Genomic DNA, 22,721 nt, shown 5'->3' with positions numbered 1-22,721 from the left:
AGCTAGGGAAAGGATAGATTCACTCAGGACAAAGGATGGAATTCATGCCTGGAGCTGGAGGCAGTGGATGAGGTCCTTAACAAATTCACATCAATATTCACCAAAGAGAGGGACATGCTGGATTTGACTTGATTTGATTTATTATTGTCACATGTACCGAGATACAGTGAAAAGTGTTGTCTTATGTGCTTTACAGGCAGATCATACTATACAAGTGCATCAGGATGGTGAGTCTCAGTTACAGTTCTATGTTGATATTCATAGAATCACTACAGTGTGCAAGTAGAACATTTGACCCATCATGTTCACACTGACCCTCCAAAGAGTCTCCTACCCAGTTCCACTCCATTCCTGTAACCCTGCATTTCCCATTGCTAATCCACCTAACCTACATATCCCTGGACACTGTGCAATTTAGCATGGCCAGTCCATCTGACCTACACATCTTTGGACTGTGGAAGGAAACTGGAGCACCCAGAGGAAACCCACACAGACACTGGGAGAGTGTGCAAACTCCACACAGACAGTTGCCCAAGGCCCCGGCCTGAAATGTCAATATTCCTGTTCTTCGATGTTGTCTGACTTGCTGTGCTCCTCCAACTTCACATCTATTGATCTCAGAATGCTGTCAAAGATCTATTCTAGCCCTGCATTAGCACAGTCAGTATTTTTCAATTATAATGGGTCAAACGTATTTTCAAAGGTCTCAGAAAAGAAAAGCCACAATTAATCATAAATGTTTAGGTAATATTTATAGACAAACACTTGTTTTATGAAGGAAGAGCTGTCAAACTCACCATTACAGAACTGTATTGATTTCAAAACCACTGATTTACAGAAACTGTGTCTGCAGGTTTGACAGAACTGCGTCCCAAAACGGCAGAAGATGTGTGCATTAGATTGCAACAGTATCTCCTCCTTGGAACTTTTTGTGCTTGTCGTGGTTTTTGAAAGTCTAATTACATAATTTTTTCTAATATCACATGTATTATTTTTGGGAGCTACTCTGAGGGGCTGATTTTCACTGTCAGAGCAGGTCATAGACTGAGCGGCAGATCCACCTTAATGGGTTTCATTAGACCCAACTTTCACTCCAGACAAACGGGAATGAAATCATATTGGGTCGTCGGGTCACCATGGGTGGGTAGAGTGTGGTATTGATGACGGACGGAAAGCTGATAGGAAGATGAAGCAGATAGGCAAAAGGATTCCTCAGGCTTAATTACATGCACATACTGGAAAGACATCCTTAATTTCCCTTCCAATCTGGTGCCAGTGGAATAAAAAATCCCTGCGTCACAGTCTTTGGCCATCTGCATTCAAATATCATGTTATTAAAAAGCTTATGTTAAATGTCTAGACTGCAAGGAGGTAAAGGGATTTGGTAGAAGTTACAGGACATGGTGCTGAAGTGCTTGAGGATATTATTGCTATGTTAGACCTATTAAAGTTAATCAATATTTCCACTTTCCAACATTGAGTATAAATTTGTTGTAAGAGATGTTGTCAATTGGTAGCTGGTTCTGCTGAGATCTCCTTTGCTGCCTCTTACCTTGTTCATTTTAAACAAGAAACCCCAAATACTAAATAGTGAGGATAACCATTTGGAAGTCGCTGCACAAAAGACACATTGTTAAGTTACCAAAATGCTATACCATGGTACGATAGATAACACGTTACAGGAGAACATCTCCAAAGAGATATCAAGCTAGCAAGTTTTAAGAAGATTTGTAGCTCAAGCTGAGGTTCTGGATGTAGGTTTGCTCGCTAAGCTGGAAGGTTCATTTTCAGACATTTCATCACCATACTAGGTAACATCTTCAGTGAGACTCCGGACAAAGCTTTGTCTGAAGGCTCACTGAAGATGTTACCTAGTATGGTGACAAAACGTCTGAAAGTGAACCTCCTAGTTCAGTGAGCAAACCTACATCCAGATACCAAGCTGACCTATTTACATGATTCTTAACAATTAAATAAGTATAATTGAATGAAATGATCTAACTAGCCCCTCCCAGAGGCAGTTACCTCTATCCTTTCAAAGCAACTGCATTATATAACAACATTAACTTGCGGTAAATAGCTCCTGTGAAAACGTACTTGAAGCTTTTACACTTCACAAATAAAAATACATACAAACATATTTCTTGTAGGCCACCTTATTGAACCAACTAGTTTTTTCTTCTGATCCAGGAAGTTATATGATCGTTCACATGCTATATTGAAAACTCTCAATGTTTAGTTCAATTTCACAATTTACTGTAGAATCCCTACAGTGTGGAAACAGGTCCTTCAGCCCAACGAGTCCACAGTGACCCTCCGAAGAGTAACCCACCAAGACCCACTCCCCTAACCTAACTTTACCTCTGACTAATGCCATCTAACCTACACATCCCTGAACATTATGGACAACGTAGCATGGCCATATCACCTAATCTTCAATTCTTTGGACTGTGGGAGGAAACCAGAGTACCTGGAGGAAGCCCACACAGACACAGAGAGAATGTGCAAACCGCACACAAACAGTCTCCCAAGGTTGGATTGAACCCAGGTCCCTGGCGCTGCGTGGCAGCAGTGCTAACTACTGAGCCACCCAATGGTTGGACTTAAATGTACAACGATTAGATTATTCACTTAATTCCATAATCACCAGAGAACCTTACTGCACCTACAGGATCATTCATAAAGCAGCCCATTTTGTTGGTCTGGATGGCTATTTTCAATGCCTCAATGTCATTGTTTGTAGCTCTGTGATACCAGATTGTGAATTGCAGATGTTGGGTTATTTGGCTGATTGTGCAGATTAGATTCCCTACAGTGTAGAAACAGGCCCTTCAACCCAACAAGCCCATATTGACTCTCCGAAGAGCAACCCACTGTGTGGAGCCGCAAAAATTGGATGAGATACTAAATGAGTATTTTGCTTCAATATTTACTGTGGAAAAGGATAGACTGTAGGGAACTAGATGGTGACATCTTGCAAAATGTCCAAATTACAGAGGAGGAAGTGCTGGATGTCTTGAAATGGGTAAAGGTGGATAAATCCCCAGGACCTGATCAGGTGTACCCTAGAACTCTGTGGGAAGCTAGAGAAGTGATTGCTGGGCCTCTTGCTGAGATATTTGTATTATCGATAGTCACAGGTGAGATGCTGGAAGACTGGAGGTTGGCTAACGTGGTGCCACTGTTTAAGAAGGGTGGTAAGGACAAGCCAGGGAACTATAGACCGGTGAGCCTGACATCAGGGGTGGGCAAGTTGTTGGAGGGAATCCTGAGGGACAGGATGTACATGTATTTTGAAAGGCAACGACTGATTAGGGATAGTCAACATGGCTTTGTGTGTGGGAAATCATATCTCACAAATTTGATTGAGTTTTTTTGAGGAAGTAACAAAGAGGATTGATGAGGGCAGAGCGGTAGATGAGATCTATATGGACTTCAGTAATGTGTTCGACAACATTCCCCATGGGAAACTATTGGAAAGGTTAGATCTCATGGAATGCAGGGAGAACTAGCCATTTGGATACAGAACTGGCTCAAAGGTACAAGACAGAGGGTGGTGGTGGCAGGTTGTTTTCAGACTGGAGGCCTGTGACCAGTGGAGTGCCACAAGGATCAGTGCTGGGTCCTCTAGTTTTTGTCATTTATATAAATGATCTGTATGTGAGCATCAGAGGTACAGTTAGTAAGTTTGCAGATGACACCAAAATTGGAGGTGTAGTGGACAGCGAAGAGGGTTACCTCAAATTACAACAGGTTCTTGACCAGATGGGCCAATGGGCTGAGAAGTGGCAGATGGAGTTTAATTCAGATAAATGCGAGGTGCTGCATTTTGGGAAAGCAAATCTTAGCAGGACTTATATACTTAATAGTAAGGTCCGAGGGAGTGTGGTTGAACAAAGAGACCTTGGAGTGCAGGTTCATAGCTCCTTGAAAGTGGAGTGACAGGTAGATAGGATAGTGAAGGCGGCGTTTGGTATGCTTTCCTTTATTGGTCAGAGTATTGAGTACAGGAGTTGGAAGGTCATGTTGCGGCTGTACAGGACATTGGTTAGGCCACTGTTGGCGTATTGTGTGCAATTCTGGTCTCCTTCCTATCAGAAAGATGTTGTGAAACTTGAAAGGGTTCAGTAAAGATTTACAAGGATGTTGCCAGGGTTAGAGGATTGGAGCTATAGGGAGAGGCTGAACAAGTTGGGGCTGTTTTCCCTGGAGTGTAGGAGGCTGAGGGGTGACCTTATAGAGGTTTACAAAATTATGAGGGGCATGGATAGGGTAAATAGGCAAAGTCTTTTCCCTGGGGTCAGGGAGTCCAGAAGTAGAGGGCATAGGTTTAGGGTGAGAGGGGAAAGATATAAAAGAGACCTAAGGGGCAACATTTTCACACAGACGGTGGTGCGTGCATGGAATGAGCTGCCAGAGGATGTGCTGGAGGCTGGTACAATTGCAACATTTAAGAGGCATTTGGATGGGTATATGAATAGGAAGGGTTTGGAGGGATATGGGCCGGGTGCTGGCAGGTGGGACTGGATTGGGTTGGAATATCTGGTCGGCATGGACAGGTTGGACCAAAGGGTCAGTTTCCATGCTGTACATCTCTATGATTCTGACTAATGCACCTAACTCTATGGGCAATTTAACACAGCCAATTCACCTGACCTGCACATCTTTGGACTTTGGGAGGAAACCCACGCAGACATGGGGAAGAATGTGCAAACACCACGCAGACAGTCGCCCGAGGCTGGAATTGAACCTGGGACCCTGGTGCTGTGAGGCAGCAGTGCTAACCACTGAGCCACCGTGCCGCCCAAACTTACAGAAGGTGCTCATGAAGCTGTCGTAAATGTCATACCTCTGGCCCAGGAGCTCTGATTTAAAGTCCTACCTGTACCAAATATGTCATAACATGTCTGAACAGGTTGCTTAAAAATTTCTGCACACTTACATGAGAAGCCAAACCTCAGGGACCATGAGTTGCAGTAGATTGCGCTGATATCTGGATGGCTAATCCATTACATAACCACTACAATACTATACCCAAATTCATCATGTTTGTGCTTGCTTTTGTAAATTACTGAGGAGGTGGACTAGCTTCAGCTTTTTTCAAAGTAAAATCAAATCAAATTATAATGAAATAACATCTTTTTGTTTTGTAAATTTAAAAGCTGTGATACAAAAAATTAAATAAAAACTTTGTATCTACAGATAATAATTTTGAAGTGACTTATTCTGAAGTTGGGCATTGTACAGAAACATTGGGCAGAATGTTTGTCTTGTTGGGGAGGCAAGTGACCAATGTACCCAACCATGGCCATCATGCCATTTCTGATGCCAATGAGTTTCACCAGGACAGTATGGGAGAATGGGGTCAAGATTAGAGTGATGCTGGAAAAGCACAGCAGGTCAGGCAGCATCCGAGCAGCAGGAAAATCAACATTGCGGGTAGGAGCCATTCCTGATGAAGGGCTCCTGCCCGAAACATCGATTTTCCTGCTCATCGGATGCTGCCTGACCTGCTGTGCTTTTCCAGCACCACTCTAATGTTGACTCTAATCTCCAGCATCTGCAGTCCTCACTTTTGCCTAGTATGGGAGAATGGCCTTCGGGTCTTGCCCAGTACATTAACTAAGCCAATAAAGAACTTATTAGGGGTTCAGCGATGGGCATGTTTGGATTTTATGGGGTAGCACAGGCCACGTACACTGGGGCAGACAGAGGCATCAGGTGAATACACAGCTGAGAACCAGTCATGGTCAGCCTAGGAATTCAGCGGGTTGCATTAAAGGGTGAACAATATAGAGGGGCCTTAGCCATAGGCATCCAGGTGCCATTGGGTCGTCCAGGTGCCATTGGGTCAATGCAAGCTACATAAGAAACAGAAGCAAGAGAAGGCCAAATGGCTTGCCAAGCCATCTCACCATTCAGTATGATACCTTCAGCTTCAACTTCACGTGCCCACCCACTCCTCACATCCCTTTTTCCCCTGAAGATGTGAAATTCTATCTCAGCCATAACTATGCTCAATAATAGAGCATTTACAACACTCTAGAGTCAACAACTGCAAAGATCCACCAGCTTTTGAGTTAAGAAATTTCTCCTTACTTTAGTCCTAAATGATTGGTCTCCTTATCCTGAAACTGAAGCCCTGTGTTTTAGAATCCCCAGCCAGGATAAGAATGTCTCAGTGTGCACCCCGCCAGACCATTCAGAACCGCACACAGTTCAATGAGATCACCTCTCATTCTTCTAAATGCCATATATTTTAGACCCAATTTACTCAGCCTCTTGACAGCCCCATCATCTAACAGGCACCAATCTCGTGAGCCTTAGTTACTCTGCTTCCACTGCAAGTAAATCCTTCCTTAAATACGGTGATCAAAACCGAACACAATGGACTCACCAAATACTGTGGTAATTTTAGCAATGCAGATTTTACTGCAGGCCCCTTGCGATAAAGGCCAGAGGGCCATATGCCCTCCAAATTGTTTGCTCTGCCTGCATGCTAACTTTCTGCGTTCTGTTATGAGTACATCCAAATTCCTCTGAACATTAATAGTTTGCACCTTCTGCTTCTCTCTTATTTCCATATTCAATAATCTCGTATTTCTCCATGTAATACTCAATCTGTCACCATGTTGTCCACTCACCTAATCTGTCCATATCTCTTTACAGTCTCCATATATCTCCTTCACACTTTGCATTTCCATCTATGGCAGCAGGGAGAATGACCGATAGTGACCTCAAGTAGTGAGGCCCCCCCCCCCCCCCCACCCTCACCCTCACCCTCACCTTGGGTTTCAGACCTCTGTCATTCCTAAGACATCTTTCCAACGCAAGGTAATGCAGTGCATGCCTTCTTAAAACAGACTCATAGTTGCACAGATCCATCTCCATTCACACAGCTGAGCCGACGAATTAGCAGCCTAAGCTACCAAATAAACACATTGCCAAAACCATCTCCGGGCCAATTAAGCAGGTATCCACATCAAAAACGGGACCAAAATTGACTGTCACATCCTAGTAGTCTCCTCTGGTGCAGCCTCAGGACCCAGTAACAGTCCCAATCTAAGTTCAGAGCTGCTGGAAGGGAATTCCTGCCTATCGGCTCACAACTCTGATTTGAAGAGATTGTCGTATCAAACTGAAATGAGAGGGATAGGCACAGACAGCAGCCTTTGGGGATATCACCAAAGATCTCATGTAACGGTACAGCAAAATCAGAACATTAGCTGGTATCTATAAGATTCCCATTAATCATCCTGTCCTTAATATTTCCCACATATTTCTCTCAAATCCTGAAAATATTTCAATTTATTTTTCAGATCAACGTTTGTGCGATACCATGCACTGACTCTCATAGGTGATGCCCCAGTTCACTTTTGCCTGCTTCTGTGGACTCCATGGCTTTTGCAATTCTAAGAAAAAGAAGGAAGAACATGGCTCTGAACGGGAAACATCCGTGTAAACATGGGCTAAGGATTATGAAATACTCAACAGGGCCCCCACTTACAAAGGGGACCAAGTGTATCTCTTGGAATCCAACATGAGGCTCTTGCTTCATAACAATGAACAAACCATCAGGGGTATGAGATAGACTGCATTTGACATTGTCCTTCTAGAAAGCAAGACCACTGTTCTGCTGACCTGTTGGCGTGTGCATTAATGTCTGTTTTGCATAAACAGCCTATAGGAAATAGGTTGTCACAATTTATGACAGGAATACATGGTTTATGTGTCAACAATTCCACTCAAAAGAAAAATGCCACAAATCATGAAAATCTTCTAGTATCTACTGTCTTTGTACAGATCCATGTATTTCAAGATATCGGCTTGGAGTATCCAAATATTTTCCTGAAGAGTGCAACTTAATCTGAATACTTAATTTCATTTGATATTTCTTATGGAGATGGACAGTTGGTAATGTTTTAAACACAGTTACATTTTCTTAAAAAAAAAGTACTGGACATATTGGAGTTATTTCCCATGTTGGAAGGAATGCAACTATGCTTGCACTAGCAATGCCCGATTGCCACTGATTTATAAAGGAATATTAGTTTTATTACACCTTCTAAGATTAAGAATTGTGGTATGTCTTGGTTATATCTTCTTCCTTGTTATCAGCAAAGTAGGACTTGCACTGTAATTCCTATCGCATGCATTATGCCCTGTCATTCTCACTGGAAGTTAAGGTTGCCAATTGTTGTTGGATGTATTCCTGGAGTTTCATCATGGCTCACAGGTCCAACAGACTAGTCAAATGACCTTTTTCTCCTAGCTCTAATATTTTATGCCTAAGAAGTGAAGATGTTCAAAAAAAAAGTTTTATTTTTCTTTTTAAGCGCCTTTATTATTTTGTTGCAATGTCGAGTGGATTTTTTTAATGGCTGGAGAGTTGGCAGCCTTATTGGAAATCTGCAGTGCAGACGTTACCAGATTATGCCATTAAACACCAATTATTACTGTAGTGCATTGAGGCTTTTGACACAATCTTGGCATTCAAATGCTGTTTATTAAGTGCTTCAGCTTGATCTCCCCATGGAGTCACAATGCAATTGAGAATCTCACCCGCAGGTTAATGTCATGATTTTGCTACATAGTCCTACCAAAACATATGAGCTGGGCACCAGGTTTGCTTTTAATTTTAAACAGATTAATTGTGATGGCAGTGACACCTTGGTTTTCCACAATTACCTCATCTTACTTTGCAACATCTGGATGTTTGAAATGTAAAGAAAAAAAAAATTATTGCTATGCAGCAGCTTTTAAAGCTGGCAAAGGGATTCAGTAAGTACAGTATTTGTCAGTTTCAGTGAATACCACTTGTTACTTTGGAGCAGACTGTAATCTCTGTTGTGCTTGCACTTTTCATATTACATGAGTTTGACGGGCTGAAGGGCATTTCTGGTACCTGCAGAGCTGAAAAACGAGTCAAACTGAACCATAAATGTATTTTAAAAAAAGAAAAATCAAGGCTATATATTGCTTTTAAACCCTTCTTTGATGGTATGCTTTGCAGAACATCTTTCTTAGTTGAAGTAGGTTGGTTTAGCTGAAGAATGGCTTGTACAGGGCACGAACACTGATCCAGAGCAGTTGGGCTGAATGGCCTATTTCAATATTGTAATTTATAATGACCTTGTCACAACTCAAAGTGTAATCTGAGGAACACAGCTGCTTTTAATAGCATATAGTAAGAATTACTTAAAGTAATCTCATGTAATTTTCATGTTTCTATATCTCTGTAATTGTTTAATTTAGTTGATTATATTTGTAAACATTTTCCCTTCCTTTCTATTACATTTCTTACCTCTACATCTTCATTCCTGGAAGCAATTGCTCATCATTAGGTACAGCTCCATGGAGTCCAAGCAACCTTAAATAACTCATCAAGTATCCATTCATGAAGTGAAAATCTGCGCAGTGAGTAAAAAGAAAATCTGCAAGTGCTGGAACTCTGAAATAAAAGCAGAAACTGCCACAAATTTACATGACTCTGAATCTATGTATTGGGTTTTGAACTTGTGAATTCAGCTGAAAGATCGTTTTCAGTTTTCATCCTCTCTCTTGAAGCTGACTAACCTACTATATCTTTGCAGCATTATCTAGCACTACTCATAGACTGCTAAAATTAGAAGCAGTAATTGTCAATGGCCTGAAGCTGAGTCTAGAACTATCTTCAACTTTATGTCCAGTGACATGAACTAGAGGACATCAAGAGAAGGATTATTTAACAGTTTAAAAGATTTTTTTATGAAAACTGACAATGTTATGTGCATGTGGGACAGTTTTACAACAATATCCTTGGGATATTGGGCAGAATTAACATTACTGATTGAATTTTGCCTCTTTGGTTCAAGGATACTGAGGCCAATTGTAATGTACCAACCAATGTTAGCTGAGATCAAGCAGTTTTGTAAATATATCAAAACCTTTTCAACCACACCAGTTTTTGTTAAATTCTGACTGAGATGGTGTCCTGTGTGTCTGTCTTGACTCCTGTCCTCATTCCTAAGGACATGGACTTCCTTTGGATTGGTCCACACTTGTGGGAAAAATCCTAAAGTGATTTTGTTTCAGAGAATTTCCTACTGTTAATACCTACAGCAGACACATTCAAATTGTTTACAGACTGAGAATTAATCTATTTGGCGACTTCACAAATACATCTTTCATGGTCAACAAGTCCTGATGTGGGACTTGAACCCAGAGTTTCTTGCCCACAGGTAGGGACATTGTCACTGTGCACAAGAACTCCTAATGTGGTGTTTCCATAGTCTAAAACATTTCAGACACGTGACATTGTATGCTTGACATTACATAACATCATTTGTTGCAGCAAGACAACCAGAAATCAGAAACCAACTAATTCAAAGGGCTGATCCTTCTCTATTCCTGCACGTCATTTTCCCTGCATGTCATTTTCAATGCAGCACTGTAGGGAGTCGAGGAGGCAGAGCCTTCTGGCTGGATACATGATGCAGCGTGGTGTATCCCAATAAAGTAAAAGGAGAAGGAGACGATTACAAAAATGGTTACTATCGAATTCCAATATTTTCTATGGAAATGCTTAAAGATATTTCTTCAATCATTTGTTTTCTTTAATTTAATTTCTTCCTTATTAGAAGGTAATCATTGAATCGCTCAGCTCAAAATGAGGTCGTTCAGCAATTAATTCCTGTGCCTGCTCCTTTGAAGAACTATCCAATTAGTCCCCATTCCCTGTTCTTGTCCTGTATCACTACAAGCTTTTCTCCTTGCAGTATTTTTGGTTTAATTCAATTTATTTTTGAAAATTACTACAGAAATTGCATCAATCATACATTCAGGCTCAGAATCCTCATAACTCATTAAATAAGATTCTTTCTCTCACCCAAACAGATATATTTGTCAAATTTCATATGAAATTTTTAATAAAATTAAGGCTGTTTTAAATTCATGGGATGAGAATGTCACTGGCTAGGTCAGCATTTATTGTCTATGCGTAATTGCCCTTGAACCGATTAGCTTGTTAGAGCCATTTCAGAGGGTCGTTAAGAGTCACCTGATGTGCTGTGGATCTGGAGTCACATGTAGGCCAGACTCAGTAAAAACAATAGATTTTAGTCCTCAAATGAGAACAAAGAACACTCCAGCACAGGAGCAGGCCCTTCAGCCCTCCAAACCTGCACCGATCCAGATCCCCTATCTAAACCCGCTGCCTATTTTCTAAGGATCTGTACCCTTCTGCTCCCTGCCCATTCTTTTAACTGTCCATATAGATATTAAAAGACACAATCGTGCCCACCTGTACAACCTCTGCTGGCAACGCATTCCAGGCGTCCACCACCCTCTGCGCAAAGAACTCTCCACGCCTACTTCCCTTGAAGTTTTCCCCTCTCACCTTGAATTCGTGACCCCTAGTCATTGAGTCTCCCACTCTGAGAAAGCGCTTCTTGCTATCCATCCTGTCTATATGTCTCATGATTTTGTGGGCCTCAATCAGATTCCCCCTCTACCTCTGTCTTTCTAATGAAAGTAATCCTAATCTACTCAAAGTGGCACTCTAGATGGATTTTAAATAACATTCACATGGTCACCATTAAACTAGCTTTTAACATCCTGTTTGGATTCAAATGATGGTAGGATTGAAATCCACACCCTGCAGCATTAGCCTGTGTTACCCGACTGCTAATTTAATTACAAATGTACTATTTCATCTTGAGTGAATACATGGTGAAGGCACAATGTTGAATTAAATATTTCAGTCCAAATAAGCAATATTTATTGCAAAGAAGATGGGATACATTTTCCAATGCCATTGATAATCAAAAATGTAATGTCTTTTCTTCTGCACACTCACAGTTGTGTTACAGTGACCACATGTGTGGCCTTGGTACATGGCTCCTAAATTTCATTAACTCACAAGCAGCTGCTTGCTGATTAGAAAATCACTAACACTATTAACTTCAAAAGATAGAAAATAGTGAGATTTTCGAATAAAGGTTCTGAGGCGTTTCGAAAATGTGGACCTACATTTTTCTACAGAAAAAAAGATTTAGAATAAAGATCAGGCAAAAGTCTATCTTCTAAGGGAAGAATATTTCTTATACTTGAAAGTAATATGTAGGATCTCATTCAAACCAGCACTGCACTCCAAACAAATATCAACTTTCATTGAAAACTATTTACTTAAAGTTATAGGATATCATGATTATTTTTGATTACTTTCAGGCACACACATTAGGTTTCATTATAAGTGGTCAAAAACTAAGCAAGGCTTCTGGTCATTGTGGTCACGAAGACAATTGCTTTTGATACCCAAAGTCACACCATTTACTTGTTTCCAATACTTGCAGTTACTACGGTCACTACTTAGTTTCTAATATTGATGTTGCATGGTTGTCTCTCTATAGCGTTCATAAGATTCAAAAACAGATGTTTATCCACACTTTATAATCAGGGGACAACATCATAAAAAGATCCAAGACCTGTAATTACACAAGCGTAGCACATCACGAATGGAAATTTTATCCAGTAATCATCTGCAGATGTTTTTCTGAACTTAACTATGATATTAACATCACAGTTATTAATCAAAAATTGTGAAAATCATCATACCAGCAGGTAAGGAGATGAAGGATCAACAAATTTGCAGTTTCAGCTTTAACTGTGCCTTTCTCACTAGTAGATACACAAGATCACCATCTGTAATTTTGTTACTGTTGTGTGTTTATAATGAACCAGCCTGAACTGTGCTTGGAATGTTCTGTGCAATTTCAGTCATTTCCCATAAATTAACCTGAATTGGGAAGATTGTTTGAACTTCCAGATGTATCTGTGGTTTGTGTTAGAATCTTGTAATACATTCTTAATTTGTGTTTTGGCCTACAGGAGGGGAGATGGTGAAGTAGGGGCATTGCTGCTAGACGAGTAATCTAAGATCACAGGTTCAAACCTCACCATTGCAGCTGGTGGAATTTAAGCTCAATTAATACAATATGGAATTGTCTCCCTTGCCTTTGGTGGTCTGTAGTGTGTGCAGTTTCATCAATTGGAAACATTGATGACTTGCTGTGGCAGATAATGGGTGAAAGTAGCGAAAGAAGTATGGATTTGAAAACTTGAGTAGGGTTGTGCAGTCTGTTCAACTGGCTTGTTAAAATGTTGTGGGTGACCTATACAACCTCCAACTGATATTTCTCGCCATTTCAGGAAGGCGATCCCTGCTTCAGAAATTCTGCCAGTGTTAGTGCTTTGTAGTTTGGACTGTAGGTGGACCCATGCACGAAGCCCCATGGATTTCTCGATCCAGGTAAATTCAAGGGCTTTGGGGCGGAGTTGCTTTAAGGACTGAGAAGGATGGTGCAGTGAATTTTAAAGATCATTTAGATGGGAAGGGAAGAGTGGTGCTATCTTCTCAGTGAGTGTGCCCAAAAGGATCAAAAGCAGAAAACACTTCTCAATGACAGCAAACCTCCTCAACACCCCACTCCCCCCAACAACCATTTTAGGTGCTTGAAAAGAATTGTGAATCCCATCACATCCAACTGCCCATGTCAGCAGCATTATGACGTGGACAGCAATAATGTTGGAATTAATTGACCTTTTGAAAGCCAACCTTTCTATATTGCATGCCACGACCACCCAGTGGCAGCATTTAATATCTAGCCCTTAGTCTCAGTAATGGTCCCTATGAAACTTAGTACTGTATTGTAAACGTCCATTTGGTTCACTGATGTCCCTCAGGTTTGCCTCCTTGCCTAGGTCTGGTCTACATGTGACTCCAGATTCTCAGCATTGAGGTTGTTTCTTAACTGCCCAACAAATCACTCAACTCAAGGATAATTGGGGGCATGCCAGTGATAGCCACACACCATGAAAATAATTATTTTAAATGAAAATTTACATCAGGAGAAAGAACTGGTTACTCTGGAGTGTATAATTATGATTTGTCCCTATCCAGTCATGTAAAAATTAATTTCTGTGTAATATGAATACATATATACACATATAGATAGCCACTATAGTCCAAACAATTCTACTACCCTAATACACTTTTACATGTGTAGCCGGTATTTTAATGCTGTACAAAGTGGGAGGTTTGATCAATAAAAATTGAATCCCTAAGAATGTCAAAATAGCTGTCAAACAGAAATGCACTATTGATCGTGTAAACGCTAGAAACTAAAGATAGCTGAGAGAGGTTGTATACAATATTTATGCAGATCAGCCTGTGCAACTATGTTCCCATGATAGTTATCATACCTCTTGACCAGGAGGCCCAGGTTCAAGTCCTACTTGCTCCAGAGGTGCATAATGGCATCTCTGAACAGGTTGATAAGAAAAATAATATGCAGAGCACCCTCAGTGAAGCAGGAGTAGCACAGATCCAGAGCTGCATCCTACTTGCATCTACAAATAATGCTTGGGAGGTGTGCTTCAATGGGGAATGATGGTTTAGTTTAGAATGAATGTAAGAGGTTATTTAGCCAATATTGGTCATCTATTGAAAGTGTCCTCGAAGTTTTTCCATTTCCACTGCTTATTTGTTTCTGGGATTGGAAGATATAGATTGGTGGGGGCACTTTCGTTCATGTTATTGACATGGATTTTAGTCAAACATTTGACAAGTCCCACATGGCAGACTGGTCAGAAAAGTAAATAAGCTGCATCCAAAATTGGCTCAGTAAGACGAAACAAAAGCAAAATACTGCAGATGAAATCTGAAGTAAAAACAGATAATGTTGAGATACCTCAGTAGGTCGGTGAGCATCTGTGGTGAGAGAAACATAGTTAATATTGCAAGACTTCTTCGAAACTGAAGAATACCGAAGTGCTTTTTTTAATGCTGTTGATAAAGGAGGTGGAGAAATGAGTGGAACAGATGGCAAGGATGCAGAGAGCAAAAGTCAAAAAGAGAGATGTGAAATAGTATTAGTGGTAGGATTGAATAGGAGAAAATGGGGGTAATCAAAATGGAGGCCAGTGTTCATGCTCTGGAGTTATTTAACTCAGCATTGAGTCCTGAAGGCTGTAAAGTGCCTAAGCAGAAAATGAGGTCAGTAAGGTGACTCAGTGGTTAACACTGCTACCTCACAATGCCAGGGGCCTGGGTTTGATTCACCCAGCCTTGGATGACTGTCTCTGTGGAGTTTGCACGTTCTCCCAGTGTTTAGGGTGGTTTCCTCTGGGTACACTGCTACCTCCCACAGTCCAAAGATGGGCCATGTTAAATTGTTAGTAGTATCCAGATGTGCAGACGAGGTGTATTAGCCATTGTATGAAGGATTACAGGTAGTGCTCTCGGTTTGGGTTGGATGTTCTTCAGAAGGTTGTTGCAGACTTGATGGGCTCAATGGCGTCTTTCTGCACAGGAATTCTCGGTGCTGTTTTTCAAGGTGGATCAAGTGGAAAATGAGGACAAGGGGAACTCTATCACGGTTCTGGCTGGGAGGGAAACTGTAGGAAATGGGTTAAATATGGCTGAGATTTCTGACAATCGCAGTCGGATGGGAGAAATGGGAAATCCTAGATTGAGGAAAAAGAGGGACATGGTAATAATTAGATATTTTCATGAATGAAAACCAGTTTTCATTGGGATTCCACTGTGCTTGGTGTTTGGTTCTTCTCTTTATTTTACATGTTAGTGATTTGCTTGGAAATGAGAGGGGCATGATTGGGAAATTTGCAGATGACACAAACATTGACCAGATAGTTGATAGTGAAGCAGATAACTGTTGAGTCCAGAATTATATCAATGGTTTGTTTGGGCAGAAATGTGGTAAATGGAATTTAATACACAGAAGCACCTGGAAATGCATTTGGGGAAAGGTAAACAAAACAAAGGATTTCATGCCTTCATCTACATATTACATTCTCAGCTCCCTTCCTCCCCCCAGCCCCACCCCCCTCCCATTTATCTCTCAGCCCCCTTGGCCCACAAGCCTCATTCCTGATGAAAGGCTGATGCCCGAAACATCGATTCTCCTGCTCCTCAGATGCTGCCTGACCTGTGCTTTTCCAGCACCACACACTTGACTCTGATCTCCAGCATCTGCAGTTCTCACTTCCTCCAAGGGATTACACAGTAAAACTCATGAGACCTTGAGTGCAAACCTCCTTTAAATCAATATTCAATACACCTAATCCTTATAGCTATTGTTTTGTTCTCTTCAGATCTCTTTTTTTTGCCAGTTTCTCGTTATGACCACCAACAGCTCAGTCATTTAAAAACAATTGAAGAACTAACTAAATAGCATGAACCAGGTTTCAACTAAGGCTGTGGACTGCACACGAAAACTGTAGTTTGTTTTTGTTGTTTCAAATGCTGCCAGGTATGGTTTGCCTAGAATCTAATTTGTATTATTCTGTAAATTCTTGTTGCATTAATCAGTAGCAACCTTGTTATGGTACATCAAGGTAAAACAGAAAGCTAAAATATGACTTCAACAGAAAATTTGAATTGCGATGTACAGCAATAAGTAGGTGATATGTTTCCAGTAGCTTTTACTTTTATTTATAAAGGCCAGTAGAAGCCAGAAATATGCAATGCACTGCATTCACAATTTTGATTGGTTCTGACAGAAAATAAAGGAAATAGGTAATCTGACAGCATTTAAGGAAGGAGAGTTCATGTTTCATTTTGATAACCTTTCATCAGAATCTTTTGTTACTGATTGGAACATTGAATCAGTTTCTTTTTCCACAGATCCTTCTTGATTGGGTACTTTCAACATTTTCTGTCTTGATTCTAGATTTCCAGCATCTGCAGGGCTTTGCTTTTGACTTTTCATGTTCTCCATTTGGATTCACAGTTATTCGGACATGAGGGAGGCAAAGTTGTTCCATTCCCAATTTATTGCTTCCTTTATCTTAACCTTTCATTGAGTTTTTAACTAATTAACTTGAAGAGAATTTCACCTCCATGGTGGAGGTAATATAAATAATAAGAATATAAATAATTCTTGTGAAATAAACACATAGAATTATGTAATTTCTCCAAGGTATTTCTCCAACAATGTTAATTGTTGAAGAGTGTATTAGACCTCACTGTTAAAAAATATCTACAATGAAAGAAGTTGTTAAAGTTAATTATTCCAATTGTTTGAAGTTTATAATCTTTTACAAGTAAGAGTTACTTAAAGACAAGTGAAACTTTCAGTTATTTCCAGCAGTGTATTGTCGTGATTTATTATTTAACAAAATGCATACAATCTGTCAGGATTTCTCTGCAATATAATCTGTAGATTTCGCAATTGCCTATAGATGTGCCTTTTTAATAAACGTGAATTTTCTTTTGAATGTCTGTGTCCCAGTATAGTAAAAATAGTGTTTTACTTTAGATTCAGATGATTCAATTTAGATTTTAAAACTGGTAAAGCTTTAACAATGAGAATATTGATGTGTATTAATTAATTTCATTTGATAAACTTCTTAATTAGTGTGAAAATGTGAAATGTGCTATGGAGAATGTAGTGTCCATATCTCTGTGTCAGGAGACCTGGCTGCAAGTCTCACCTGCTCCAGAGGTGTATAATAACAGCCCTGAACATGATTAGAAAACTACCTGAGAGCACTAATGAAGGTTCTCATGGTGTAGTGGTAGTGTCCCTATCTCCAAACCTGGAGACTCAGTTCCCACTTGCTCCAGAGGTGGTACGATCACTCAGCAGTTAGCACTGCTGCCTCACAGTGCCAGGGAACCAGGTTCGATTCCACGCTTAGCTGACAGGGAGTTTGCATATTCTCCCTGTGTCTGGGTGGGTTTCTTCCGGGTGTTCCAGTTTCCTCCCAAAGTCCAAAGATATGCAGGTTAGCTGGATGAGCCATGCTAAATTGCCCATAGTGTCTAAGTATGTGTAGGTTAGGTGGATTAGTCATTGGTAGTGCAGGGTTACAGGGATAAGGTAGAAGCTGGGTGTGGGTGGAATGCTCTTTAAAAGGCTGGTGTGGATTTGATGGGCTGAACGGCCTGCTTTAACACTGTAGGAATTCTATGAAAACATTTCTGAACGGTTAGTTAAAATATATATGACACATTGCATTGTGGTGACACTACCCTCTTCAGACTGGGATGGACTCCTATGGTATTTTTAGTTAAGAATATTTTAGCATGGCACAAAGATTAGGATTCTCCAACTTCCGGACCAAGTTTAGCTCACATATGTAGAACTAGTATGGTTCTCCATTTGTAATTCAATTATATTTTTATTAATATTTTTCTTTGCTTATTAATGTATCTTATTATTTTGAATGACATGCAGTTAACTGTCTTGAATCATTTCTGAGACAACTGTGTATCTTCTGAATTCAAGAGCTGCATGGAATGCTGTCACTCTCCCATCAAGAAGCAGCTTTCCCATCTAAGCCTGCAAGGGAAAAAGCTAGCATTTATATAGTGCCTTTTACATGCTTGTGACATCCAAAAATGTTTTGCATTCTGTAAATTACTTTCAATCATTTGAGTATAGCAGCCCACAGGCCAGCACTATGAGCAGAATGGGCTGGAGTTGGTGGAGGGAGTTCTCAGGAACTATTCCTGTTGCCCTTGGCTCCATAGGAAGGTATATTTGATTTTTTTGTTAATGAATTTTTGCTATGGGCAGCCATGGATGATGGCCTGAGGAATGTGAACCCAATACACAACTGATTCAACAGTGCATCCGCCAACAATCATCAGGGCCTTAATGAACATATTCCAGGGGCTGAATACCTATTTGATATAACAATCCAGGCTACCGAAAAGGTCATACTTGCAATGGGGCCATCAATATTGCAGATGAACCACAGACCATTCTACTAAACTGATATGTTTTGCGAATGTTTTATTCCTGTAAAATAAACTGAATGCACATTAGTTACTAGCACACTTGTATTCATGTGGTGTGTATATATGGAGACACATAAACAGCCATACATATTGCTTATCAGACATTGTCTTTCACATTTTGCACATCTGTTCAGTTATTTCTTTATGTTTGAAACACACTGGAACTAATGATTAAACTTTCAGAATATATTGCAGTAAGATTTTGGAAATATATTTTCTAAATTTTATGTTACAGGTTTATTCCAGTCACTTTTGCAAAAGTAGGGTATTCCAAACAAACAAGATTTATAATTTACTACCTGGCATTCTGGCCGCAGCTCCAGAATTTTCTCACAAATTATAATTTCCTGTGCGGAATGAACTTGGTGCTTTGACAGCTTTTGTTCCTGAAATGAATTTACAACTAAGATAGGCGTATAATTTAGTCTTGAGATAGTGGCAAGTAATAAAAACAATTTAAAACTGAGGCAGAATGTGTATAAGAATCAGTGATAAAACTTGCAGCCCTTTATTCAAGATGGTGTGAATTAGGGATAGTTTTATAACAAAATCACCTTAAAATGGAGTGGGCAGGATCCTTTTATAAGAAAGCCTTATTTTGACTCTGGGATAAATGTACAGGATATTTTAAATGCTTGGAACTTTATGCTTAGCATTTTTAATGTAGACTGCTATAATTAAAAATCTTATACTGAGATAGAGGGTGTAATAAAAGAATAATAAGTAACCTTGTACTTAGGTAATAAAAATAAAATTATTGCATTGGTACAGTTATTTCCAAAACATTCCATGTATATTCACAGCAAGTTAATTATTTTTCATATGAAATGTAATGAACTATAGCCAAATAGTGCACAGCAACCTCCCACAGACAACAATGAGACAAGTGACGAGGTAACTTGCTTTAATGTTGTTAGTTCAAGGATCAATGTTAGTCAAGGCACTCTGAGAACTCTGCTGTTCTTCTTTGATTAGCATCAAAAGATCTTTAATGTTCTTGTGGAGGGCACATAGTGCTTTGGTTTAACATCTTGTTTGAAAGACAATACATCTAACAGTTTAACACTTTCTCAGTAACACATGGAAGCGGCACTCTACAGCACATGCGTTGGCTTCTTTTACAAGAGTTAAAAATCATACAACACCAGGTTATAGTCCAACAGGTTTAATTGGAAGCACACTAGCTTTCGGAGCGACGCTCCTTCATCAGGTGACTTTGTACACCCCAGTCCAACTGTACACCGGCATCTCCAAATCATGTTTACAAGAGTTGTGTGTCTAATTAGTCACGCAGCCCTACTTGCTCCCCATATCCCTTCAGATCGTTCCCCTTTTTAAGTATTTATCCAGTTCTTTTTAACAAAAAAATGTTGAATCTACTTCCATAAGCCTTTTAGGCAGTGTCTCTAAGATTCATTGTTCAAATCTTGGAAAATGACTTAACTCAAAACTTAATTTTATTAGAGGCAAGTATTCTATGACCGAGACAAAACTTGTAGGTATAATTACTGTGACAATGGGGAGGCTTGGGAGAACTCCAATAAAACTTGTTCTTAACTAAAAGGAATGGGTGTCTTAGAAATATTAAGGTTGTATATGAGTTTCTTGTATAATCATGCATTGTACACTGAAGTGAATTGTATTATTAAAATTGTACACTTAAATTATTATTTAAAGCTTTAACTGGAAGCAGTGTGTATAATGCAGATTATTTTATAGTTAAAACGTTTACAAAGGTAGGATGTGGAAAAGAGATTATTCCATAATTGAACATCTTGTGTTGGAGTAGAATGGGTCCTAGGAATTGTTTTACATGGAGGTAGAATTTGTAGGACAGAATGTTCTATTGTCAAAATGCAGTAATAGGCAACAGAAATTCTGCAGTTATTTTCAATAAAGCATTGCATTAAGCCAAAATTCAATACTATCAGAAAATCTTACACTGGAAGATAGAGTTGCTTTTATAATTGTGTTTCTACAGTAAGATCCTCAATGTACTACACAATAGTTACAATTCAGAGCCTTAAGCAGAGGGCAGAATATGTAATGGGGAGTTTTGGAACTCAAATCCTTAATGTAGAGGTACATTAGGGTTTTTGTGTTAAACATTTTACACAGATACCTTGGAAGCAGGCCATTCAGCCCATTGAATCCACACTGACCCTCTGAAGAGCATCCCACCCAGACCCACTCTCCTCCCCTATAACCCTGTATTTTCCATGACTAATCCACCTAACCTACATATCTTTACACTATGGGAGGAAACCAGAGCACCCAGAGGAAACCCACACAGACATGGGGAGAATGAACAAACTCCACACAGACATGAGAGTGGAATCGAAACTCAGATCCCTGGTGATGTGGGGCAGCAGTGCTAACCACTGAGTCACCAGGCTGAATTGTTCAATAACTAAAAGTGTTGGAGATATAAATCTTTAGACAAAAATGTTTAATAAGTAAAAGCTTTGTGTCAGGTTTAAAATACATTCACAATAAAAAGTAGGCTATAAAATTACAGAAATGACACAGATCTAAGGTGGCCATTCAACCCATCAACTCTGCTCCAGCTTTAAAGTCATTCACGAGTGTCGCTTGTTGGTCCAGCATTTATTGCCCGTCCCTTGTTGCCCCTTGAGAAGGTGGTATCGAGCTGCCTTCTTGAACCATTGCAGTCCATGTGCTGTAGGTAGACCCACAATGCTGTTAGGGAGGTAATTCCAGGATTTACTCCCATTGACATTGAGGATCATACCATTTTGGAAGAATAATCATGTTAGTCCTAATCACTTTATCTCCAAGAACAAAGAAGTAGGAGCAGGAATAGTCCACATAGCTCATCCAGCCCTGCTCTGCCTTTTAGTAGGATTGTGGCTGATATTGGAAACTCCATTTCCTGCATTCTCCCCATATCCCTTAATATCCTGGGAGACCAAAATCATTCCTAATATCCCTGCAATTTTTCTCCTTGCAGTAACTATCCATTTCTTAGTTTAACAAAAAAAATTACATAACCAAGAGTGCTTCACTGAGGGTGGGCATAATTTTACAAACCTTATATGAACAATGGGGTTCACGATACAGAGTTATAATGACAGTGGAATATGTGACAGTGACTGGAATGCTCTGGCTCTGCATTTAGAGGGGTGGATGGGGTTACCTGACAGTATTGGAGGCAAGAAATCAGCTACCAAAGGCTGGTTAAAAAAAGTTTTGTAATTAAATTCTCAGACCCTTTATGATTGGTTGGCCTTCCTCCACCTCTGTGGATGTACTCTTGTTATCGAGTCATAGAGCTGTACAACACTGAAACAGACCCTTCTGTCCAACTCCTCCATGCTGACCAGATATTCTAAATTAATCCAATCCCATTTGCCAGCATTTGGCCTATATCCCTCTAAGACAGTCTATCCTATTCAGATGCCCATCCAGGTGCCATTTAAATGTTGTAATTGGACCAGCCTCCACCACTTCCTCAGGCAGCTCATTCCATACACGTACCACCCTCTGTGTAAAAAGGTTGCCCCTTAGCTCTCTTTTTAAGTCTTTCCCCTCATCTTAAACCTATGCCCTCTTGTTCTGGACTCCTCCAGCCTGGGGAAAAAAAGACTAAAATTAAGAAAAACTTACATTCACAAAACCGACTGTGTATGTGAGGCATGCACTTGCGCGATAGGCCTCTTCCTCCAAGAGGTAGTGAAACTCCTTCTGTTACTTATTTGTGTGAATATTACAGTACAAGGGCTGAAGCCTTTCTAGGTCAACCAACTCATGAGAAGTTTCAGTCATAGCCAGTCCTTTGTTTTGCTCTTAAACACCTACAGTTGAGAGGAAGTGGTGGATGTAGGTACAGTTCCAATATTTAACAGATATTTGGATGAGTACATTAATAGGAAATGTTTGGAGGGATATGGGCCAA

The 22,721-nt window shown here is 40.0% G+C and overlaps 1 protein-coding gene across 3 annotated transcripts in view; it reads left to right on the top strand.

The window, feature by feature from the left end:
- LOC140467470 (uncharacterized) overlaps positions 1-20,469 on the top strand; it is a 136,029-nt gene extending 115,560 nt beyond the window's left edge. For 2 of the 3 annotated variants that reach the window (XR_011955470.1, XM_072563872.1), the window contains one exon: positions 7,320-20,469. Coding sequence is in view for 2 of the 3 variants with exons in the window: in XM_072563872.1 (XP_072419973.1) it covers positions 7,361-7,462 (102 nt within the window). In the remaining variant the exon portion in view is untranslated. Of the gene's footprint in view, positions 1-4,663; positions 4,820-7,319 lie in introns of those variants that run through there. The other variant, XM_072563873.1, reaches the window with a different exon arrangement.
- The last annotated feature ends 2,252 nt before the right edge of the window (positions 20,470-22,721 follow it).

Source organism: Chiloscyllium punctatum, chromosome 45 (assembly GCF_047496795.1).
Source record: "Chiloscyllium punctatum isolate Juve2018m chromosome 45, sChiPun1.3, whole genome shotgun sequence".
Taxonomy (NCBI): Eukaryota; Metazoa; Chordata; class Chondrichthyes; order Orectolobiformes; family Hemiscylliidae; genus Chiloscyllium; species Chiloscyllium punctatum.
The sequence above is the reverse complement of the archived record's forward strand: the minus strand, read 5'-3'. Positions and strand labels throughout refer to the sequence as shown.